The sequence below is a fragment of the Durio zibethinus genome, chromosome 15 (genome assembly GCF_047325235.1).
Source record: "Durio zibethinus cultivar Kanyao isolate XHJ-2024 chromosome 15, ASM4732523v1, whole genome shotgun sequence".
NCBI lineage: Eukaryota > Viridiplantae > Streptophyta > Magnoliopsida > Malvales > Malvaceae > Durio > Durio zibethinus.
In genome coordinates, this window is record NC_143176.1 from 18,775,626 (window position 1) to 18,800,148 (window position 24,523).

At 32.4% G+C, this 24,523-nt stretch overlaps 4 protein-coding genes across 5 annotated transcripts; 1 reads left to right on the forward strand and 3 right to left on the reverse strand.

The window, feature by feature from the left end:
- The first annotated feature begins 4,430 nt into the window (after nt 1-4,430).
- Nucleotides 4,431-6,023, forward strand: LOC111302427 (uncharacterized). Its single transcript, XM_022898347.2, has one exon. It carries the CDS (start codon nt 4,635-4,637, stop codon nt 6,021-6,023), a length of 1,389 nt encoding a protein of 462 aa, XP_022754082.2. The 5' UTR covers nt 4,431-4,634.
- A 2,304-nt stretch (nt 6,024-8,327) lies between these two features.
- Nucleotides 8,328-9,195, reverse strand: LOC149514739 (uncharacterized). Its single transcript, XM_089744677.1, has one exon. It carries the CDS (start codon nt 9,063-9,065, stop codon nt 8,376-8,378), a length of 690 nt encoding a protein of 229 aa, XP_089600803.1. The 5' UTR covers nt 9,066-9,195; the 3' UTR covers nt 8,328-8,375.
- Nucleotides 9,196-12,158: 2,963 nt separating this feature from the next.
- LOC111301189 (uncharacterized) lies at nt 12,159-16,599 on the reverse strand. Of its 2 annotated transcripts, XM_022896678.2 has the most exons (3): nt 16,401-16,599; nt 14,928-14,994; nt 12,159-14,201 (listed from the first exon to the last, which is right to left on the reverse strand). In XM_022896678.2, exon 3 carries the CDS (start codon nt 14,179-14,181, stop codon nt 12,223-12,225), a length of 1,959 nt encoding a protein of 652 aa, XP_022752413.2. In that variant the 5' UTR covers nt 14,182-14,201; nt 14,928-14,994; nt 16,401-16,599; the 3' UTR covers nt 12,159-12,222. The 2 variants fall into 2 exon arrangements, with proteins under 2 accessions (XP_022752413.2, XP_022752412.2); XM_022896677.2 differs by lacking the exon at nt 14,928-14,994.
- Nucleotides 16,600-18,038: 1,439 nt separating this feature from the next.
- Nucleotides 18,039-20,504, reverse strand: LOC111301190 (cysteine proteinase inhibitor-like). The gene is made up of 3 exons (XM_022896679.2): nt 20,340-20,504; nt 20,035-20,245; nt 18,039-18,218 (listed from the first exon to the last, which is right to left on the reverse strand). The coding sequence occupies exons 1-2, from the start codon at nt 20,451-20,453 to the stop codon at nt 20,036-20,038; spliced, it is 324 nt and encodes a 107-aa protein (XP_022752414.1). The 5' UTR covers nt 20,454-20,504; the 3' UTR covers nt 18,039-18,218; nt 20,035.
- Nucleotides 20,505-24,523: the final 4,019 nt, after the last annotated feature.

A 24,523-nucleotide genomic window follows, 5' to 3' on the forward strand; every position in this document is an offset into this window, starting at 1 on the left:
TCATTTTTAGGATCGTTTGAACCTTTTCAAAGTTCATTTTTATTCCCTTTGGTTGATCATGTAATTGAGAAACTTGCCTGATGTAACCTCAAAAGCACATTTACTTAGGTTAAGTTTCATATTATACTTTTTTAAAGTGTTAAAGGTTTATTTTAGGTCCTCCAAATGCTCGATCAAACTCTTACTCTTGACTATTATATCGTCTGCATATACCTTCATATTACAACTGATCTAGTTTTTAAACACCTTGTTCACCAATCTGAAATGCATGACCTTATAACAGTAAATGCCTTTTTAAAAAATAAAGGTTGTTTTATCCTCATACAGTAAATACCTTTTTAAAAAATAAAGGTTGTTTTATCCTCATTCTCTTTTAACATTTTGAGCTGATTATAGCCAGAATAGGCATCCATGAAGCTAAGAAAGCTATGCTTTGCACTATTATCTACTAGCTGATCTATACTAAGGAATGAGAAGCTGTCTTTTGGGCAAGCTTTATTCAAGTCAGTAAAATCTATACACATTATCCATTTTTCACTGTGGTTTTTTACCATGACCACATTGGCTATCCACTCAGGGTAATAGACCTCCTTAATAAAGTTAACTCGCAATAAATTGTCAACTTCTTCCTCAATAGCCTATTGTCTTTTGGGGGTAAAAGTATTTTTTTTTATCGAATTGGTTTTACCTTGGGATTAGTGTGTAGTCTGTGGACTATTACTTCAGTATCAATTCCATGAATATTGAATGATGTCCAAGTGAATAAGCCAGCATTATCATTTGTAAGTTGAATTAGTTGATCTTTATGTTAGAGTTTAGCTCTAATCTACATGTATTTTTAAAGAATATTGTTCCAAAATAGGATTACCATGAGGTCCTCAGTCAGCTCGGGTTAGTTTGTATCCGAGTATAGTTTATGATCAATTATCTCGTTTTGTTCAATTAGGTCAGGATCATTTTTTGTGAAAATAAATCTTGATATGATGATTAGTATATTGAAAAACTTTTTGAATATATTAGTAAAAATGAAGTAAATTTTTCATTTCATACTGTGTTTGGCTAGTGTGTTAACTCGGTCTAACATCAAATTATTCGTATTGACTTAAGAGCTCGATCGTTTCTAATGTTATCTCAAAAAATTCAAGAAATGGAACAAAATTAAACCTTTTCAGAGCTCAGAAAGGCTTAAGAGTATGTTTTTCCTAGGTTGGTCTTACATTTTATACTTTTGTTGGTGATTTATCTCTTTTTTTTTATTTTTAATGTTGGTTCTTCTTTGTTTTTAACCTCGGTATCAACCAAGCTGCCTATTTGTTTCCCAATCCTACCCTTCATTATTGTGATGTAACGTTGTCGTACCATGACTGGTCTTCCCGAACCTCTCTAACCCTTTCAGGTGTTAGGAATTTCACTCTTAAATGGGAAGTTGAGCCTATAAGCCAAATAATAGATTACCTAGCTCAACCTAATAGTATGTTATAGGTAAATGGGATATCTACTACCATGAATTCTACGATCAAGGTAATTGTCTTCGATTTAATCCTTAAGGAGATCGAAAGCTTGATAGTTTCTCTTATGGGCACCTATTTATCACAAACTCCACTAATGTAGTGGTGATCGATTTCAACTAATCTTCGCTAATCCTCATTTTCTTCAAATAGCTATAGTATATGATGTTAGTCGAACTCTCATTATCAAATAAGATTCTTTTGACCATATAGTTATACACTAAGATTGTAATCACTATAACATTATCATATGGGTGTTGAATTCTTTTCAAATCTTTTAAGCTAAATAAGATCAGATCCTCTCTTTAGTTTTTTTCTTTTTGATCGATGTGCCTACTGTCATTACTTTGTTCGAGTTAAACTTCTTTTTCATCGAGGTTGAGCTACCTCTTGTGATCACGTTAATCACTTTGGTAATTGGCCTACTATTGTCAACTCGACCTTTTTTTTTATTCGTTTTTTCTCTTCGAGCATCCCTGCTTTTGTACTCTACTCTTCCTCTCTGCCTCAAGTAGGCGCTTTATGGTTTTGTTTGTAGTCCATTCTTAGTTAATCTTAACTTTTTTGTTTAACAAATCTTTTCAACTAACCTCATTTTATTAGAACTTCAATCTCATTTTTTAGGTCGATACAATTTTTGATATTATGGTCGATGTCTCTGTGAAAGGTACTTTTTTTGTTAGGTCTCTTATTGTGTTCTGTCTTAGTGACTTAGGCCATTTGAGGTCAAAATTTCTTTCAATTTTTATCAAAACTCTCTCATTGGAGGTATTCAGTGCAATGTAACTTTTTTCTCCATTGGGACTTATAGCCTTATGTTGTCACCTTCTTGGGAGAGGATCGTAGAAATTTTTATTTTTTTTACGATTGAGAAGAGATGATGAATCTCTCTTACCTCGATCCTCGATGAAGGGGATGAGCCTTTCTCACCTCGATAAGTTTTCATTGTAACTTCAGTATTAATGTATTTCTATGCAATTAGTAGGATGTCGGCCAGGGTTTTAAGCAGTTCTAACGATAATGTCAGCTTTAAATGTTATTCTTTAACATTGAGTCCACTTGCTGTGTGGCAACAATGGCCATCTATTCCAAGTATTTAACATGTAGAGCTTCCGTGTTAAAATACATGACATAGTTTTTCAAAGTTTCATTATGCCCTTGGTGAATTGGCATCAAGCTTAGGGCCATTTTCTTTGCTCTTCGGTTGTTCACAAATCTGGACAAGAATGAGTGACTGAGCTTCTTGAATGTAGTGATTAACGTCGACTCCAAGCTATTGTGCCAGGATTAAGCTATGCCTTTTAATGTAATGGCTAGACCTTTACACATTAGAGCCTTGTCTGCCTTCTTCATCATCATGTTAGTTTTATAAAATTTTAAATTATCAAAGGGGTCAGAAGTACCATCATATGTCTTCAGATTGGCATTTTAAATCTTTTAAGAGGCATGACTTTTTCAATTTCTTTAGTAAAAAGTGAGGGCTCTAGGAACTTGAGCTCATCCTCAAATGTCATTGCTTTCATTTTTAGCTCTTTTTTCTTGGCTTGCATCCGAGCTTTCAAATCTCTGTTCGGTTGAAATTTATCTTCTATTTGTTTGAATTTTTGGGTTTTGGAATATTTGTGGAATTATGGCTGGAGTGATGATGAGTTGGTTTGTGTGTTCTTCTTCTCTAGAGGCCGAGAAGGCCTTGGCCTCTTTATAACTCAGTTGTCTGACAGTGGCTTCTCTATCAGGTGTGATTAAGTCTGGCACTTTTGAAACTTGTGGTAGGGTTATAGCTTGTAGCATTTGCTTGAGAGATTGTATTTGTTCTATCAGGGCTTGAAATTCTTCTATGGTTGGTCCCGTCTATGGTTGAGCTGGGCGAACAAAAGGTTAGCTAAGGTGAGTTTTTGTTCTAGCTGGGGTGGCTGCCTCTCATTCCTTTACAATTCTTTTTCTTAGTGACATTGTTTTGTACTTGGCTAATACGAGACCTTTTACATGGAGCATCAAATATTGGTGTCGAGCTCCAACCTAAGGGTGTTTTTGTGAATGCAAAAGAGAATGATGGTTAAAGGCAAAGACAAAGGGTGTTCCTTGTGTTGTATTCCAACGCACAAGTTAGTAAAGATCAAGTCAGCAAGAAAGTAGGAAGGAGAAAAAAAAATGAATGGGATAAACCTACCTTTATGGTGCTTGAGTCTTCATATTTATAGATAAACTGAGAGGGACCATAAAGGGATAATTAGAACAAGACCAAGCTGAGATGACACTGATCATGTCAAGTCAGATTGACACAAATGATAAAAATACTTTTGATTATCTATTGACAGCTTTAAGAGAGAAAAAAAACTATTATACCCTTTTGACCATCAAATGACTCTAATAATATTCTTAAGAGTTAGATAATGAATCTCCAATTTGAAGTTGTTAAATCAAAGTTTATAGGGAAAAAATTTGTATAACTCATCATTCAATGGCTTTAAAAAAAAAAAAAGAGAAAAAAAAACATATAGAATGTATTATTTTTATAATAAATATTGAACTACATAACAAGAGAAATAATCTTCACTAATATTGTAATTTTTATTTTATTTATCAAGATTCAGACTCAATATTTTTAAATGAAGTCTTAAAACTCTAACATCTACTAAATTATTATACTGTATGTATAGTTATTTTGGTGTTTTTATTAATTTGGCAATTATGAAATGGTTTATATATATATGGAAAATGAATGAAAAAAATGACCCGAAATCCTTCCGATTAAATATTTAACATGGTTGTGGAAATCTGTTACGAATCCGAAATTCAATTAAGACCGTCATTATTACACAAAATATTTTTGAGAAATTTTCGCAATTTGGTGTGTCTATCCAAAATCTTAGAACAAAGGTCTTTAATTTTTTTTTTTTCATTTTTTTCCTACTATTTCTATTTCTCTTCCTCTTTCTTTCACCTAAAATCTCTTTGTGCCTTGCTGTTTGTCCATTTATATGCCTTCATAATTCCTGCGGTTTCCTAAAATCGCAATCTCATCCATTCCCTTTTCTTTATAGCAGTCTTTTCATTTTCCCTTTGCAAAAAAAAAACAAAAACAAATCTTTGTTTTTTGTTTGGTTTTGCTTTGCTTTCTGTTTGATGGACGATCAAGCTGCTGATCAAGTGACAAACAACATGGAAAAAGAGTCTGTTCCGATTGAAACATCACACTTACCAAACAAACTCCTTCTCAAGCTCGAGATCTCAAAGACCTTGAAACGTTGTGGCCAGCATATCTGTCCCGTTTGCAGCAAAGTGTTTACCTCAGGGAAGGCATTGGGAGGTCATATAAGGATCCACATGAAGGTTAGCAAAAATGGTCTTCATAGAAAGATTTCCAAGCTTCAGCCAAGAAATATTCATCGTGCAAAGGCCAAGCAACGGATATCAAAGATGGTTTCGCCAAAAGCTACGGATGGTGCTGATCTGCCCTTGAATGATCAGGAAGGTAATGAGAAAGTCAGTTGCTGCATTTGTAAAAAGGATTTCAGGTCCATGAAATCTTTGTTTGGGCACATGAAGAACCATCCTGAGAGGAGTTGGAGAGGGATCAGGCCACCTCCTTCTGACAAAAACAGCTGTTGTTCAAGTGTATCCGAAAACGATGAAGCTCTGGAAGTTGATCAGATTAGTTGTGCAAAAGAAAAAGGATCTATGACAGGTTCTGATCTGTTAAAGTCTCTTCCAAAATGGACCAACACCGCCAAGCGATACGGGAAATTCACCTCTGATGAGAATGAGATACCTCAGGCTGCATATTGCCTTATGATGCTAGCTCAAGGAGATTCTTTTGATTTGGGTCAGTCAAGTGTTGGATACCAAAGAAAATATTCAGCAACAGATAAGCTGACGATAGATAAAACTAGATCTTGGGGCTTGGCAAATAAAGCTTCAGAGGAGAAAAAACGAAGCAATAATGTTCTAGGTAAACAAATCGGTGAGGAGAAAGGAAAGGCTAAGTTGAAAACTCAGTCGGATCAAAGGAGAGTGCCTTCGGAATGTAAACGGGGAGATTCATACAAACCTGCTGAAGAAAACAAGATGGGGAAGTCATTAGCAAAAGATCTCGATTGCGATAAGATTGTGGATAGGAAAACGATAGTAAGGGAAAATAAGATGAAGGCGAATTATACAGATGCTAAAATCATCGAAAACAACCGTTGGTTTGATCAATTTCAGAAGTCCCCAATGAAGACTGGTGAAGAAGAGGGTGATCCATCGACCATGGAAGGTAGATATAGAGGCAAGATCTTCCCAAGTAGACAAACGCCTTGTTTTTACCCTAAAAACCCTAGTGGAGGACTGTTAGAAGCTCCATTGAATGAAACAGCACCACCGGTAGAGGGCAAACACCCATATTCCAAAACACAATTCCTGAAAACGGCTAATCAGGCAGCTGAAGGCAGTCAGGTTTGTTCCCTCAAGATGCTAGATTTTGATCTAAATGAACCTTATGTGCCTCTAGATGGTGAGACTTCAGGAACTTAGATTAACTCAATCTGGTTATGTAGCTTGTTAAAAACTAATTTCAGGGTTTCAACTAGGATTTGCGTTTTACATTTTAAAATCTAGCTAGTGATGCTTGTTTTTAATTTCCATCAAACCTCTAGTTTTATCTACTAAATTTGCGTGAAACCCTTGATGTTTATTCTTGTTTTGCTTAATATAATGGTTATTAACTAGTTGTTGCCATTTGACATTATAGTTATAGTCTGGAGTGAAATAGTCTTCCATTATTCTATAATCTATAGATGTTGTCTTAGAACTGAATAATATTGGTCCAATATAACTGAAATTATTAGTTGTATGTACTTCATGAAGCTGTGATCAGTAGTGCTAAATTATTTTGGAATGATCACAGCTAAATTATTTTGTATTTTGGAATGATCTAATTGGTAACAAACTTCGCATTACCTTTCTTTGATAATTATCATTCAAAGAAAAGAAGGGGTGCTGTGCTTTTGAGATAGCTCTAAAATAAAGGTGGCTTTACTATTGGTAGTTCACAAAACATTTTGAACGAGTGAAATTTGAAGAAATATAAGAAAAATGAATATATACAAATATATTTATTTATTTCTATTTGATTATCTAAAATTAATTTAGTACAATTAAAATTTTAGTTAATTAATTTTTGTGGTTGTCATTTTCTTTAAGTTTTCTTTGTAATTAAGATTCATTAATCAAATATAACTTTGAACGTTTTGCTTAATTTGTTTCATTTTCTCATGCTTTTTGAATATATACATATACATATATATATATATATATATATATATATAAACAAACCTAATTAGACTGATTTTACATTTATAACTTTGGGATCTTAACATCTAAGTTGAAATGGAGTTTTTTAACTAAAAATATCTTCTAATTCTACCCAAAAAACCAATTAATTATCATAGGTATACTTCATAACAGATAGTATAGAAGATTTGATTATTAATAAGTAGCAGTACAGCTACAGCTGATGTAGAAGATTGTATTAAGGTTTTTGTATCGTAGCAATTTCCTGCTTCTTTTGAATAAACAAAATATAACTTATCCCAAAAAAAATCAATTAATTACGAAATTTTATTGCTTTTGTTTCATATTTTCTTTTTTTCTTTCTCTTTCTTTCAATCTGATGCCTAAATTAATATGTACAAGTATACATAACAAACTCAAATTAATTACTAATAACAAATTGGTTTAATTGGTAATATTGGTTGTCTTAATATAAATGCTTTTAAAATTGATTCTTATGGTGATCTGTTTTGATACTTTCCAATATAAGAGATCATTCCAAAAATTTCTTAGCAAGAATCAATCATGTATACCAACCTTCGTAGGTCTTTAAATCCCTTTTTTTTTTAAGCCGTTAAGTCTTAACAAGACTAAAATCTTAAAAAAAAAAAAAAATCCTTAATATTCCTGCTACATAAAAATGGACTTTTCATGATACTTTGCTCAAGCTGTATCATTAAAAATGGCGCAAACGTTTGTATTCCAAAAGTAAGAGCAACGTTTTAGGTTTAAACGTCGTTAAAATTGAAAAATAGCGACAACTTAACTGAGGCAAACATATAGAAATTTAGATGTTGAAAAAAATAACACGCAAAAAAAATAATAACGCATGAATTTGTTTATAATCGAAAAGTATATACTTTTAATGGCGTTTTTTTTATTTTTAAACACCGCTATTTGTTATACTTTAATGGCACTCCGCTTAGCTTAATTACTTGCCCGGCCTGCTCTGGGCTAAAATGTCTAAATGAGTGTTTATTCAGTTGCTCTAGCCTTGTTAACAGATTGAATGTGAATTGAAAAATTATAATATATTCGTATAATTAACGAATCTATGAATTGAGCGTTAATTAATTTTATTATATTCATGATCTATTTATTTAATTAATGAATTATAAAATATCATTTGTATTATTTATTAAATTTAAGAAATAAATATAAACGAATAAAAATAAAATATGTTCAGAAATTGTTTATCAAATGCTTTATTAGTTTTTACAAATAAATCGAACATAAAAAATTTTATTATATTCGTGATTTATTTATTTAATTAATGAAACTTAAAATGTAATTCTTGATCTTTTAATAAATTTTAATAAACAAATAAAATTCGAATATGGTCGTTACTTCTTTGGCAAATATTTTGTTGCTTGGAAAATATATACTACTCCAGTTTATGAAAATTTAAATGTCGAGTTGCTGTCAGCTAGCTTCGGATGTGGGAAAATGGGAGAAAATGGTTATGTATAATTAACCAAAAATTTACCTCAGAAATTAAGCCCTCTGTTCTATAAAACACTTCTTTTTTTTAAGGAAATACCATTTCATAGCATTTTAAAAACGATATAACATCATAGAATCAATATTACAAAGAAGCTCAGGTGCTTCATCTAACCAAATTCTACCTTCTCTGATCTCACATCCAAGTTTTGCGAACTTGTGTGCTGCTACGTTACACTCTCGGCTTGCATGGATGAAAACGCAGTGGGAGAATTGTCTAGCCATCGTTCTTGCTCCTTCCATGATGGGCCCTATCATTGAAAGGTCTTCATCACTTATTTTCAATCTCTTTATGATACTTAGTGAATCCCTCTCCAGCATGATTTTCTGGAGCCCCAGATTTGCTGCGAATTCCATTGCCTTTACTGCTGCATGTGCTTCTATCACAAATGAATCATTTACTCTGTCAACTTTTCCAGCACAAGCACCAACAAATCTTCCTTCTGCATCTCGAATAACAACCCCTATTCCTCCCTCGAATTCTTTTTCTTTCAATGCCCCATCGAAATTCACTTTGTGAAAACCACGTTCAGGAGGTGTCCATGCACATTGGTGAGCCATTTGTTCCAACTCCACTATCCTTTGTGCCTCAAGGAACTCAAGCCTGTACTGACTAATAAGCTCTGCCACTTGATTGGGTTGTCTTCGCCCGTCTTCATGCAGCTCTTTGTTTCTATCAGACCTTGTAGCCCAAAATGCTATGGCTAACCACTGTATTTGTTCATCGTCTGAAACCTGGACCATTTGTTGAGCCCATTCCTCATCTGTGTCGGTGATTTTGTCTTCCACATTCCAGTCGTGATTCAGTTGTTTCCATACTTCAGCTGCTACTATACAATCCTTCAACGTATGCTGTATAGATTTTGTTCCTTGCCCATACCTAAAACAAATGTCAGTGACTGGTATTTGCCTGCTCTATAGTTTTTGATAGACTGGTAAGCGTCCTCTACATGTTTTTCATAAAAAAAACTTTAATCTTGTTCGGTATTGCAGCATCCCATGTTATCCTCCTTTTACTTCTTCTGCCTGCACAACCCTATTGTGATTCCTCTGGCATAGGTACCTATAGCCACTTTTCACCATATAAAGACCTCTTTTGTCATAATGCCATACTAGTTTGTCTTGCATCCCCACCTTGCTAATCGATATCAGACTTATGGCTAAAGCTTCCTCTTCAGAAAACAGCTCCTCGATCATTTGCATTTTCCATTTCTTGGTTAGCTCATCGATTAGTTCTTTAACCAGCAAGTCATCATCTCCTCTTTCCCCGTCTGACTGAGCCATGAAATTTGGAGCGCCTGCCAACCATTTGTCCGTCCAGACTCTGACCAAGTGCCCATTCCCTATTCTCCAAATGTGCCTTTGCCTGATAATAACAAGTGAAGTCCAAATACTCTTCCAGACTAGAGAAGGATTTTTCCCCATATCACATTCTAAAACAGAATTGCGTGGAAAGTACTTTGCCCTCAAAGCACTGTATGCCAACGTGTTGGTATTGCACAATAATCTCCACCCTTGTTTTGCAAGTAGCGCAATATTGAACTTCTCCATTTCCCGAAAGCCCATTCCTCCCTCATTTTTTGGTGTGCACATGCTTTCCCAGCTGATCCAGTGAATCCCTTTCTTATCTTTGTTTTGTTGCCACCAGAACCTGCTTATCATACCATTCAGGTCGTTGTGGTAGTAAGAAACAACTCATAATGTATGTTGGCACTGCTTGGATTATTGCTTTCTGGAAAATCTCCTTGCCTCCTTAGGAGAGAAATCTATTGCTCCAGCCAATCATTTTTGCCAAAACTCTATCTTTGAGCTCTCTGAATGCCTACCTTCGGTTTCTCCCTACCAATGACAGCAGGCCTAGAAATTTTTCTGGGCGAGTGGTAACTTCAATATTGAGGATCTTTATTTCAACCTTTCAATTCTCAGATACGTTTCTGCTGAAAAATATGGCCGATTTGTCAAAGTTGATACACTTTCCGGAGCTGTCTTCGTATCTCTGTAGCACGCTCTACACCTTTTCATTTTCATTCCTATTTGCTTTTACAAATAGCAGATTGTCATCAGTGAAAAATAAGTGGGTAACTCTCGGAGCGTTTCTGCTTGCTTGTAACCCATGTATCAAACCTTCCTCCTACGCCTTTGAAAGGAGGGCTGAGAGACCTTCAGTAGAAAACAAAAGAAGTTAGGGGGAAAGAGGGTCTCCTTTACGAAGTACTATTTCTGGTTTGAAACTGTCAGTAATACCACCATTTATCACTAAAGAATATGAAACAGATGTAACACATTTCATGATTAGCTCAGTCCATCTCTCATGCAATCCTAATCTACCCATGATTTTCTCTAAAAAGGTTCCACTCCACCCGGTCGTAAGCTTTACTCAAGTCCAATTTAAGGGAAAAAAAAACCATCCCTACTCTTCTTTTTCTTTTTTAGGGTATGTAGCATCTCATAAGCAACAATCACATTATCAGAAATAAGGCGATTGGGTACAAAGACACTCTGGGTTTCACTAATGTACCTAGGGAGGATTTCTTTTAGCCTACTGATTAATACTTTTGTCACAATTTTGTATAAAATATTGCAGAGGCTTATAGGTCTAAACTGATTCACTATTTCAGGGTTTTTTACTTTGGGGATAAGCACAATGTGAGTATTATTAATATCCCCAATATTAGCTCTACCATTTAGACAATCAAGAAAAATTTGTGTGACATCTTTACCGACAATAGACCAAAATTTTTGGTAAAAAAGGGTGGGCATACTGTCTGATCCAAGTGCTTTAGTGGGGTGCATTTATTTGATGGCTTTGTGTATTTCCTCCTCTTTGAATTTTGTCTAAGAGCAAGTTGTTCATCTCGTCGGATACTCGGATTTCTATTGCCTCAAGAACATCTTCAAAATTATTCGTTCATTTGGATTAGCATAAATTCTTGAAGTAGCAAGAGACAATCTCTTGTATTTCTTGTTCATCATAGGTGCAGGCCCCATTAATTCTATTCATCCTACTAATACTGTTTCTCTTTTGCCTTCTTGAGCATGGAAGAAAGCTGTGTTTTTATCCCGTCTCGTAGCCAGTCGATTCTTGATCACAAAACTTCTTTTCCAGAAGCCCATTTAGTTTCTCTTTCAATATTCTTTCGGCCTCCAAGTTACTGTCATTTACGCTCTGATTACGAAGCCCATTCAACTCACCCCTTAATGCATTAATACGATCTCTCATGCACGTTAAACGCCCTTTATGCCATTGACTTAGTCTTGTTTCTGCGTGGGAAATCTTTTGGTCCAATTTATTGTCCTTCTCATACTCCCACACGTTTACCACTATTGTCCTACATCCTGCCTCATGTACTCGCATGGCTTCAAAGTGGATCCTTCGCTTCTTTTTCTTCTGTCTTGTGGTCCTTCTCATATCCAGGTTAGCCACTATTGTAAAACACTTAAAAAGCCAAGATAGAGCATCCAACATTGGATTGTTCTACACAAGAGGCAAAATACGAAATGAAGCTTTTGGAAGTTTAAATTCTATGCAGGCGGGACGGGGAGGTACTCCGGTAGACAATTTTAATGCTTTATGATAGAAAATTAGACCAGGAATGATGCTTGGTTCATTTTTCGTTCCCTATTTTTTGTATAGTGCTGTTCTTTTTTTCACTTTGGAAAATAAAATGTGTTCGAATACGGTTTTTGTCCCATATTCATTCCCCGCTCTTAAGCCCGATGATAATGGATGCAGGAATGCATATACAGGGAAAAAAGAAGAGAGAACTCGGATGCCTTTTTTCTCACGAAAATCATATTCACCAACAATCAACACATTTGCATCACAATAACCAACACTAACACCAAATCCAAGCACATTTTGTCTTTTCTTTCATTTTATTTATAAAATCTTTTCCCCACCCTAGAATGAGGGAGAAGAAACAAACAGCCTGGGTAAGCTAAAAAGATCTTTCCCTTCAAATGGTGAAGTCCAATCATGCGAGCCTGCAGTTGAAGTTTCGGCAGGAGCCACTCCACCAACCTGCAGCCCCGCAATGGGTGCACCATTCGCATTAGAGGGAGTCAATCTCAATGTTGGTTTAGCACTTAATCCATTTGCATTAGAATAATACATGTGAGCGCTCTTCATAGGAGATGTAGGTCCCAACCAAATTCCACCAGGCCTTGGAGAAGACAACCCCCGATCCAAGCTCCAATCAATATTGGTATAGTCCAACTGTGCCATTGAGCTACCACTGCTCCAGTCAACCGGAGAAGAGGCTCCTGATGAAGTTGTAGAACCCAAACCTGTGAAAAGTCCAAGTGAAGATGCAGCTGCAAGTGACGGTGATGTGCCTGTTCTACTCCATAAACCATTTCCTCGGCTTGTTCCTGGAGAATCTCCTGGACCACTGCTGGATGTGAAGTGTTGCTGTTGTGGATAATAAAGCTGGTGATGCAACTGATTCAAACTCAATTTGTTGGAACTAAGGCTTCTATCACCCTGAATATGGGGCATAAAACCATTAGATTTTGTAATTTCAACACTACCGGTTGGATGCATAAAGGAGGTTGTTCCAGGAGGAGATGAGCTTATACTTGTAGCTGGAACCTGCTTTGTATTTACAGATTGAGGTCGCTGCATCATTATAACCGGTTCCCTAATTGAGGGCTGAAGGTTCTTAAAATCACTTCCAACAGTCAAATAACGGCTTTCAGTCTTTGCTGGTGGAGGTGAGGCCTGCAAAGGTGATGCCAAAGAATAAGAAACAGAAGGATTTGATCCAGAGCTAGGCCACCTTTTCTCAGCTGGCACTGCACTTTGTTGGGGTTTTGCCCACTCTAACTTTGGCTGTATTCTCTTCAAAGGCTGGAAACTTTTACTCACAGATTCTGAAGAACCTCCCACTGTAACTGCTGCTTTTGTATAGTTAAAATCCTTCTCATCCCTTCTTTCCAGTGTTGCAGGAGATAGATTTGGTACTGGTTGTGGCCTTACTAATAAGTTTTGACTAGCTGAAACTGATACCTTATTGGAACAAACAGTCAGGGGATCACAAGTTTCTTCTGGCATTGTTGGAGCAGGTGGGTCCTGCTTCAAAGTTCTTAAACCTTCCGCTGCTTTCTCAAGATCACCTTCAGCAGCAACAACTGCTCTTTCAACCTCCTGCTTTGTACAGTTGTATCTAATTTCCATATCAGCAATCCGTGCTAGCTCTTCCGATATGTCAATTTTCAAGTTCCTACCACCAATAGTTGATTCCTTATGCTTAACTGCTTCTTCACCTCCTTCAAAAAGCCATGCCACAGATTCCTCCACTTTGCCTTCATTCATTATAAGAGCCATTGTTGCTCGATCTTGTGAAAATCCCATTGCTACAAGCTGCTGAGCAAGTGCTTCAAGCTTTCTTGACATGAGATAGCCGCTGCACCGCTCATGCAACTCCTGAGCTCGCCTCTCCTTCTGACGCTGATGTTTCCTCTCATTCTTTTGGCGAATTTTTTCTCGCTTATCATTGTCAGCTCCTGGTATTACTTCCTGCCGGACTGTAGGATTAGATGTTTTCTCTTTGTGATCTTCCGACTCGCCAGACCAGCTACCATTATTAGATACAGAATCATACTCAACCCCAGTTCCGAGCGAGCCACCCAAATGCTCATCTGTCTCATCTATGTTTTGGAAACGGCCATTGCTTTGAAGGGGTGAAGAGGAGGTTGATGGCACTGTTTCAATGGTATGGAATGTTCCCAAAAGTGGATTATATGCACTAGCCGGAACACCACCACTAGTATTAGCAGGTCCTGAAGGCTTTGAAGAAGCCTTCTGAGAGTCCTTGATAGCCTTTTTATCCTTCGACTTAGACTTGGAAGCAGGAGACATAGTTGTGGCCAAATATAGTCCTGAAATGTTTAAGACTCAAGCAATCAATGCTCAGCAATAGCAAGAGCAATGGTCATTTCTCTTTTTTTTTTTCCCTAGCATGTCACTCAAACAGACCTAAAGTGAAGAAAGCCAATAGCAATGAAAAGAAGAAACAAAATAAGAGCTTACTTCTCACAAGTGACAATATGCTTATGAAATACACAAAACTAGATATTTTTTACAATAAAAAATATGTGTGGTAATCCAAAAGGCTCCAACTAATACATTGCTTCAAGGATGCTATTCTGGTGTGACCAAAAAAAAAAAAAAAATTGTGTATAGACCTCAAGTATATAACTGGTGTCCAGTTAAAGAAAGCATATCAAAATAAAACCTGAGAACTGTAAATATGTTTCCTACTCAATGTGCAAAGTGATATTTCCCAATAACAACATTAGAAGTTCACAAATAACAGCAAGGATGTTTTATTTTTATCATATGCCAGTTCCCTAATTCATTATCTAGCGGATGTTCCCCCATAAAAAACAATAAGATCCATTATATGAAGAAGAATTTTAAAAGGGAAGACCAGAAAATAATAAAAGATACATAATAATCAAAGAATTAATGCAAGTGCACCATATTAACAGCGTATCAAAATCCCAAGACAATCTTCTGTACAACAATATCCTTCCTAGAACATGAGAATAATTACATTTTTATAATCCATCAAAGAAAGATATAAAGAATGAAATAACAATTACAATTTGCAAAGATTTTTCAGAGGCCCTTCCAAACATGGTTCTTCTTACGGATATGTTCTGATAATAGCTGCAAGATATTAAAGTTAGTTATTGCTCTCATCAAAAATCAAAGTTCCAGCTACATACCAAGAATTTGCAACTTAAACATTTATGTGCTTAAATGAAAGTTTTATATCCTTGGTCTTCAATTAAGAAATGTTAAAATTCATTGTTTTGGCATAATGTTAATCCCCATTTAAAAAATTAATTAATTGATTCTCAAGTTCCTTCCGCCACACTTAAAGGTTACAGTTAGTGCCTACCTCTCGCATCTCAGGCCAATACATGATCCAGAAACATAAAATAAATTAAACTTTCTGTTTATCTAATTCAAGAAGTTGAGGCTTCATTCTTTCCATTGAGAATCACGGAAAATAGTGTCATTATAAAGCTTCGTTACCATGCTTGAAAGTTCCAGCTAAAACCTAGCCCACCAAATTCAGATATTACATTCTTGGGTTTACAATAGAATGAAAAAGTTCCAGATATTTGTTCATTTTGCATTAGGACTCCCCATTCAGACACAGTTGTAGAAAGGGGTACCATTTTGAAGCCATGATTGATGCTGTAAAAATTTTTATAGTTAACAGACAAGAAACAGGGGAACAAAGCTGTGGCACGCAAATGTGGCTTCGTTGGAGGCTCTTTTTCTTCCCCCCATCCCCCTATTTTATATTCTACAAAAAAAAACACAAATAAATTTGATCCCCAATCATATTCAATTTGATCCTGTCATCCTCACTGACTATTTTCGAGAAAAATAATTAAATCCTAACACAAAAAAGTGCTTCTTCTCTAGTTTCTCCAAACAAAGTTTCCTGAGTTTCTCATTTTCGAGATGACTTAAAGCAGATAACAGAATTGCAGCCATATGAATCAATTAGCATTACAAAGTCTGCTCAATTGTGAATTCTTTAATTAAAAAAAGAGAAATATGCTAAGGAGAAGTCAAATTTCAAGCAATCAACAAGGAATTAATAGATTAGATTTCAGAATTCTGATCACAAAGAATCCTATTTCGACGCAGCCAAATTCACAAGAGACTATAACAGACACCTCCGACTTTTAAAAAAATATATATTTCTAACAAACCCAAAATTTGGCTTTCCATTTTCCCCAAACAATAATGCATGCTAGACATCATATTCCAACTGGGTTTTTTTTTCCCCTTATTCTAAGAACAAGATTTAAACGAACCAATTCGATCGGGAAATCCCCAAAACAATCCTAAAAGGGAAAAAATTCACGATTCTTTCAACAGAGCAATGCAGATTCAATGGAAATTAAAAAAAAAAAAAAAAGATTGTAGGATTCCCCCACATGGTCAATCAAACAAAATTTCCAACATAAAAATAATGAATTCCAAAAGAGTTTTAAAAGGAAAAGGAAATGAAAAGAAGAAATCAAAGAAGGAAATGAGGAAAATGGAGATACCTGGGTTGAACGGAAGGGAAAGATGGATGGGACGATCGAGATTGAAGGATCAATGGTTGAGAGAGTTGGATGCGAAGAGACAAAAGTGAGAGAGAAAGACAGATAGGTATTTCGAGGCCCAAACTGAATCGATAGAATTAGGGTTTTGTTTTGTGCTTTTTACAACAGAAAAAGAGATATATGAGATTTCATAATGACCAAAATTCACTCGTTTATAACGGAACCTGTTTATACTTGCCCTTCTCCCCCTCTTTTTCGTTCCTTTTTTATTATTATTATTATTATTAGTAACAATTTTATTTTTTGTTAGAAAAAGAACCAGATGAATAAATAAGATAAGAAATGCATATTTAATTTAAGTCAAATTATGAGATTGATACGTGTACGCATTTAAAATTAAATTTTAATTCATGTACAATAATATAAATTTTTTTTGAAAATATAATATAAATCTATTTAGTTCTTATATTTTCGGATATAAAATATCAATCCAAATATTAGCTCTATTATATTTTCACTATTAAAATTAAAATAAAATAAAAATAATTTTTATTAATTTAAATAATATTCAGAGTCTGATCAAACTTAAAAGCCTAACAGTTCACAAAACCTATGAACAAGTTTATCAACGACATGAAAATCACTTCTTTTAATGGTTAGAATTTGAAAATTTTAATTTAAAAATTTTAAAGTTTGAATCTTAGAGAGAAGGAAGAGATCGTAAAGTTAGACTCTCTTTAATTGTATTGAGTTGGTTTAATTTTTCTCCCCATGATTCCTTTGATTTTATGTGAAATTAAAAAAAAAAAAAAAAGGAAGAAGGTTATAGTTTCTTTTTAAAATCATTCACGAGGCAAGCTCTAAGATTGATTTTTTAGCTTAAGCCCAATATATTTAAGTAATAATAAATAATTATATTCATTTAATTTTAAAACATTAATATATATTTTAAATATTTAAATAAATAAATTGAATTGGATTAAAATTGATCTTTAGAAATATCAATCGGATTCGTTCCGACTTATACTTTTAGGCTTAAGGGAATGTTTTTCATTTTTTTTGTTTTCGATTGAAGATATTAGTACGTTGAATTAAATTGTTGGGTCTTGAAAATCGAAAATAGGTTAAATAAATAAAAGGAAGATGCGTATTACTTCATCTTCTTTATCTATTCTTGAAGGTCCTTAAGACAAAACATACATGGTAAATTTGTTGAATCAACATTGACACCTTATCTCAAACATTTAACTTTTGACTCTTTAATGCTAGGTAAAAAAATTTTAGCATATATTTTTGGGTGATGTGAACATGTGATGAAGAAGTTTCACTTGTGTTAGATCGATGTAAAACACAAGAGGAAGAGCTCCTAGGCTGAATTCAAGAGATGTTCGAGATGAAGAGGATTGTAGGGCAATCATACAATCAGTGGTCAAGATGATAGAGTAACTCAAGCAATAGGCTGAATTCAAGCCCGTATGAAATTGGCTTTGGACATCCAGAAAGGTAGTCATGAAGATTAACTTTCCAAAGAGGGGAACTCTCCACCATGGAGATTAACTTAAAAAGTTCAGACAGTGGGATCATATTAAATTCAGTATCCCCTACAGAAATTACAGAAGAAATAATTAAGAGGCAAAATGAAAAAAAACACTAGTAAATTACACAACTTTACATCAATTTATTTTGTTCTAGACAAGCTTAACACCACTGAATTTAGTACAAACTTAGTTACATTTATATAAGGCATAGTTGCATTTATTTAAAGGCCGGACACGCCTCTGGTATCCTGATATCCTTTCATCTCCCATCTCCATTCACCTAATGTAAACAAAGACAATAGTATTACTAACAAAACTAGAGCACCAGGCCTGTACACCAGATTTCCCAAGTGTAGAAGGAAAAAAGAGAAGCAAGAATTGAGGAGATTTTGTATGAAAGAAAGAAGTAACTAGACCTAACAATTTTAGACTATTTTAGACAAGAAAAAATTAAAGTATGACATGACACTACAACAATAAAAAAAAAAAATAAAAGTACCATACTTTAAAATTTTGACAAAAAATTATATATGAGATTGATAAAAAATCAAAATATATATTTCATGTTTAACATGTCAATATAAATTATGATAAAATAATTTTTGTGTTTTAAATGTGTTTGACATGAGATAGGATATACCAATTGTTAGGACTAGAAGTAACAGAACAGGACTACTAGCGGTTACAGTCTTGATAGTGACAGCTACCACAAATTTCCCCAAAGAGAGAGCCCGAAAATTGGATTTTAGGAATTTCAACTTTGAGCACTTTGGTACTTCGGTTCAAATCTTTAGGAGATAATAGTGTTTATGAGGTGAAGAGCTACTCCAACAGTAAAAGGGCCAGGGACAATTAGTCTCTAATGTTACGTAAAGTTCAGACAATTATAATACGGGAATAATTTAAAACATTAAATGATCCACCTTCATTGGATCAGGACAAGATTGCAGAAGAACTTCTACATAAGATTATATATTCCTTTCTAAATAGTTCAGTTTAGTTTCAAAATAACACAATCAAAATCATGTATTATGCACATGATTATGTAAAGATTACAAATTTTCATATTCCTAAGACACAGAGATAATTATTTATGCCGTTGCTATACCTCAATTTCTCTAATTTCCTTAACATCCCTCTTCAGGATATCTACTATCAAGATTGGCCATTCCTTTTATTTGTCTATTTGCTAGTCAACAGAATAATGAACCCTTCAGTTCACTTATTGTCTAACCTTTTAGCTTCCTTTCTATTCTCCAAACTGTTATGTAGTTAGAATTCACTTGGATGCGTGGTGGAAGAACTCCCACTAAGCGGTGCACGTCATTTTATTCACTGGACCCTTAGAGGTTCAGTCATAAAATGCAGCTACAGCACAGTAGGAGTCCCTCTCACCATGCAACCAAAGACGCAACCAAAGGGACCCTTATTCTACCCAAACCCCACTTAACCATATTCATCCTTCCTTCACTCTCCTGGTGTTATTAGTTCATCCTTCCAGTCCTCACTCCTTACATACTTATGCACTATCCAAACCCCCTAAGCCTCCATTACTGGTGCCCCCAAAATCTCAATCCTATATTATCCATTATTATTGTCAACACAATGCCACCCCTATCAGATAAACATAGAATTGAAGGATAGACTTTGCGTTGACAAGAACAAACATTGAAAAAATGATCCTAAAAATAAACATTCAATCTCCTTTCCTTGGTTTATACTCTTAGAAAAGTAGTTAGCCCACAAGCGAACATCAAATGAAGCCACAGCAAGCACATGCAACCACACTGACACAAAGGAAGAATGAGAAAGGTTAAATCAAATGAATTCCAATAAAAACTTGGCAACTCAGGTCTCCATCTACTAGTTAAAACCCAATTTTGGTGAACCAAGATTAACCAAAAATCAATTTGCTTTCCAACCATTGTTACTTTGTGGGTGGATGTATGACTTGATTGTACATCTTCAATTATTCAATCACCCACAGCCATGAACAAATGAGATTTCGTAATTGTATACAATTTTGGTGGACAAAGAAAAAATAACCCATACTTTTTTTTTAAATCTTTTAAGAGTATGAAATGGGTTAGCCTTACCCTAAGCGGAGGTAGTGCAAACGGCAGGGGCATCGCCAATAAGCTTGAAATCCTGCAACTCCTTGAAATTCATCCAAGCCTTCTCCCACACCTTGGCTTCATAAATTTTCAGCTTGCCACCATCCATTGCCTCCAATGTAATGTAGTATATCATCCCAGCAACCACCTGCTGCTTTGCTTTCACCACTTTCTTAAACTCCAGCATCGCATTCTACAGTTTTAACCCAAAAAAAAAAACCAGTAATTGACAATAATTTTAATCGAATTGAGATGTAAAATTGTAATTAAAAAGGAAAAAAAAAAACCTCCTTCTTGTTGTGTTCGTCAACAGCAAAACGAGCGAGGTTTTCAACCTCCAGACTATTGGCGGCTCCTGGAACATCACTAATTCCACCCGTTTTTGGCATTTCTCCCTCCATTTTTTTTCTTCTGATGATGTGATTTTTTTTTTTATCTGTAATTCAGATTTCTAAGTGTTTGTGTTTTTATAGAAAATCAAAGGTAGGAAATGACAAAAATAAGATTTTTAGAATTCATAAATTCTAATTGGTGGAAATAGACGCGTAATCAATCAGTAATCACATTTTCCACGCGTTTAAAAATCATTGGTCAACTCTTTTTGCATGTTTTGGTCGTTTGCGTCTGCTGCATAGCTTCCAATCAGCATTTTCTCTTGTTATGTGGGGTTATTGGATTGGGGGAATGAAAGGGCGTAGAGAAAATATGTTGGAATTTAAAGCAGGGTAGCCAAACTCAAGGATCTTCCTTAACGCGTAAAATTTTTGAGAGTCAAAATCTAGAACTGGAAGAAATATGCATATCCAAAGGCGCTATCTATTGAGCAGTGGCCCATGGATCTCCCATAGATTAAGAGTCGTGATGGCTTTTGATTTGGATCGTTAAGACGTTGAAATTGGGCACGTCTAATATGGTTAGGCCATTTCGAACCTGGGTTAATTTTCTGATTCGTCGCATTTTAAGATTATATATTTTAGATCGTTTTCAGTTCAAACTATTGCGTACTTGCTTCGCGTCGGGCTAAATATATGTAAGACTACTAGCTTTTTTTAACCCGTTACAATGTAAGGAATTTTTATTAAATTTTTCATAATTTTAAATTTATTTTTTAATTATTTATTTAATATATAATCATATATTTATAAATATTAAATTACAATTAAATGATAATTTATACATAACATATTATAAATGATATTATTCATCTAAAAAAAGTCTCAACTTATGTAATTTTCAAGAATTATAAAATTTTTTAATCAAAAATATTTTTTCAATTTATTTGTTAAATATAGAAAATTTTGTTATCTCTTTTTTCTTGTTTGATAAAAAATCAAGAATCAATATTTAAATAATTAAAATTAATAATTATTTTTATCATAATGTTAATTAGGTAGTGTATATATATATATATATATATATATTTGATCGAACAACAAATCACAGTTATTAATTTTGTTATAATCATTTGTTTTTTTATTAATTCTTATTTTGATACAAATATATTGGGCTAACAATTATTTCTATATATGTTAACAAAATAAAATTATTTTTTAGATAAAAGGGAAATAATAATTCTTTATGTTATGCTTTAAATTTTTTTTTGAAAATTTTTTTTATTTTTAATCATTTTTAACATAATTGATAGTATTTTTTGTGAGTTAAATATGGTAGCAATCATCATTCTTCTCATATCATTCATTATAGACAAAGAAATTTAATAATAAAAAGTATAGCTAAAGAAAATAGAGAATATAAATTTACATATTAATTTGTCAAGATTAAATATATACAATAATAAAAGTAAATATGTTAATAAATTAATAGAGAATAAAAACATTAAAGAAATGAATAAAACAAAAAAATATATAATATAAAAAGTTAATTATAATCAATCTAAGTAAAATTAAAAAAAAATTATGAACTAAAGAGAAACAAATAAATTAACCAAATATATAATATAAAAATATTTGAATTAGAGCATAAATAAAACATTATATTTGTTTTCAAAGTAAAAACATATTTTTATCTAATTGTTTTAATCAACATTCAAATGTTTTATATTTTCATATAAAAATATAAGCTTTTATTACTTTAAAAATATATATTTTCTTGTCAATAATTTTGTTAACTTATCTAAAAGTATTAAATTTAAATAATCTATTAAATAATTTTTAATTTTTGATAGATTTTGATTTGAATTTAAATAATTATCTAAAAATATCAAATTTAAATAATTTATTAAATAAAATTTTTTGATAGAAAATAAAAATTTTATTAAGTATATATATTTGGAATAGCCATTAAATTTAAAAAGAAAAGATAAATTATGATTTAATATATTTGAATTCAAATCTTATGCAAAAATTTTAATTTTAGGTAGATATTGATTTCAATTTAAATAATTATCCAAAATATTTAATTTAAATAATTTATTAAAAAATTTTATTTGATAAATAAAATAATATAAATATTATCTCATGTGTCATTAAAAGAGATTATCCATCTAGACATTTACATAAGTAATTTTGATTATATAACCTTGTATGTTGTAATATAATATATATATATATAGATATTAGATTGAAAATTTTAATTTATATTAATTTTTTATTATATATAAATAAATAAAAATAATCATAATCATTTATAATTTATAGTTTAAAATTAAAAAATTGTCTATGTATAAATTATTATGAAAAAATCTAAATAAGCATTATGAAAGTAAAATTATATACAAATATCAATGAGAAAATTAATCCTTTATTCACAATTATATAAATTTTTAAAAGAATATATTATTTTAGTATGAAAACTAAGATTTACACATGTGACATATCATGAAAGATTTTTTCATATTTAATTTTAAAACTTTATCTTGTCAAATTTTTATGACGAAAAGAAGAAAATATTGGTTGTGAGAAAAAAATCATAAATATATATAATAATTATTTAATTTAAAAAATCTATTTTTAAAAATTTAGTTTATCTAAGTTTAATTTTAAATTAAGATAAAAGAAGTTAGTATAATTTTAAATTTAGATGTGTGTGATTTTAAATTAAGATAAAATATTCTTCTTTTTTATTTTAAAATTATAAAAAAAATAAAGACAAAAAATTGATAAATAATAGTAGTTCAACCATCAATTTTATTTATTTATATTTATATGAATATTAATTTAGAGGGTGTATAATTTTTTATGATTCCTAAGATTTAGGAATTTAACTTTTAAAAATTATTTCAATTAGATAAGAGTGAAATATGAGAAAATATATTTTATTATATTTAAATTAAGATAAATCTTATACATTTTGAAAGATTTTGATAAATGTAAATTTTGAAACTTTAAGATTTTTAAAAATTAAATAATTGATTTAATAAAGTTATTTGAAAATATTTTACTTGTTAATAATATAGGTTATTTACCTAAGCATCCACATAAGTAAATCTTATCAAGTTTTTATGTATGTTATAATATAATATTATATATGATGTTAGATGCAAATTTAATTTTACATATATCATTAAAATATCAAATACAAAAAGATTGTCGAATTTTAAAGTTTATTAGAATGATAATAAAAAAAAAACTCTAATGAATATGTTTGTATACAAACAAATTTTACACAAAAAATGTTTCATTAGCTTTATAATCATTTGTCAAAATAACAAAATGTTTTAAGTAAAAGTAGAATTTGATGAGAGATAACTGTTAATACAGCTTTAATCAGCAAGTTAGTTTATATTTGGTGTAGCATTTTTTTTTTCCATTGCATAAAATCAAATCAAATTTGCATTATGACACAAAAAGATTAAAATTTGATGCAACATGCGTGTATATAGTTTTTTTTTTGCCAAGCATGTTTGTATATTGTTAATTATACTTGAGTTTCATTTTTTTTTTTTTTTTGTAGTGGATTTTTGTGGGAACAATTATTACCAATCGTGTATTAATGGGATGGAAGTTGGTCCCGTTTCGCGTTGGCAGTTGCAACAATTGATTTTTCCATTAATTTTGGTTTTGATGGGCCAATGAAAGTTGCAGGGATGAACAATCTGTGTGTTAATGGAATGGAAGTTGGGTCTGGTTGGGTGTTGGCAGTTGCAACAACTGATTTTTCCATTAATTTTGGTTTTGATGGGCCAATGAAAGTTGCAGGGATGAAGTAGATGATTTAGCCAGCTAATTTCTTTTTTTATATGCTCAGGTATTCACAATCAAATGATAATTTTTGCTTTAATTGCTTGTGAAGCTAGGATTAAAAATGTAAATAAAATAAACGTACTCATGAATTATTTGAAATCGATTTAAAAAAATTTAAATAAATTTCGAGTTGAATCAAACAATTTAAGTTTCAATAAGTCAAATTAAAGTATTTTGTGATTCATGAGTTTAATCATAATTTTTATTTTAAATATATATTTTAAATATTTTATTATTAATTTATTTTTTTACCTTTAATATATATACAC

Excerpts from the sequence above, each read along its gene's own strand:
- LOC111302427 (XM_022898347.2), top strand. The coding sequence starts at position 4,635 with ATGGACGATCAAGCTGCTGATCAAGTGACAAACAACATGGAAAAAGAG.
- LOC149514739 (XM_089744677.1), bottom strand. The coding sequence starts at position 9,065 with ATGGTCCAGGTTTCAGACGATGAACAAATACAGTGGTTAGCCATAGCA.
- LOC111301189 (XM_022896677.2), bottom strand. The coding sequence starts at position 14,181 with ATGTCTCCTGCTTCCAAGTCTAAGTCGAAGGATAAAAAGGCTATCAAG.
- LOC111301190 (XM_022896679.2), bottom strand. The coding sequence starts at position 20,453 with ATGGAGGGAGAAATGCCAAAAACGGGTGGAATTAGTGATGTTCCAGGA. Across the intron at positions 20,246-20,339 it reads ACGAACACAACAAGAAGGAG|AATGCGATGCTGGAGTTTAA; the intron begins GTTTTTTTTTTT and ends TTAAAACTGTAG.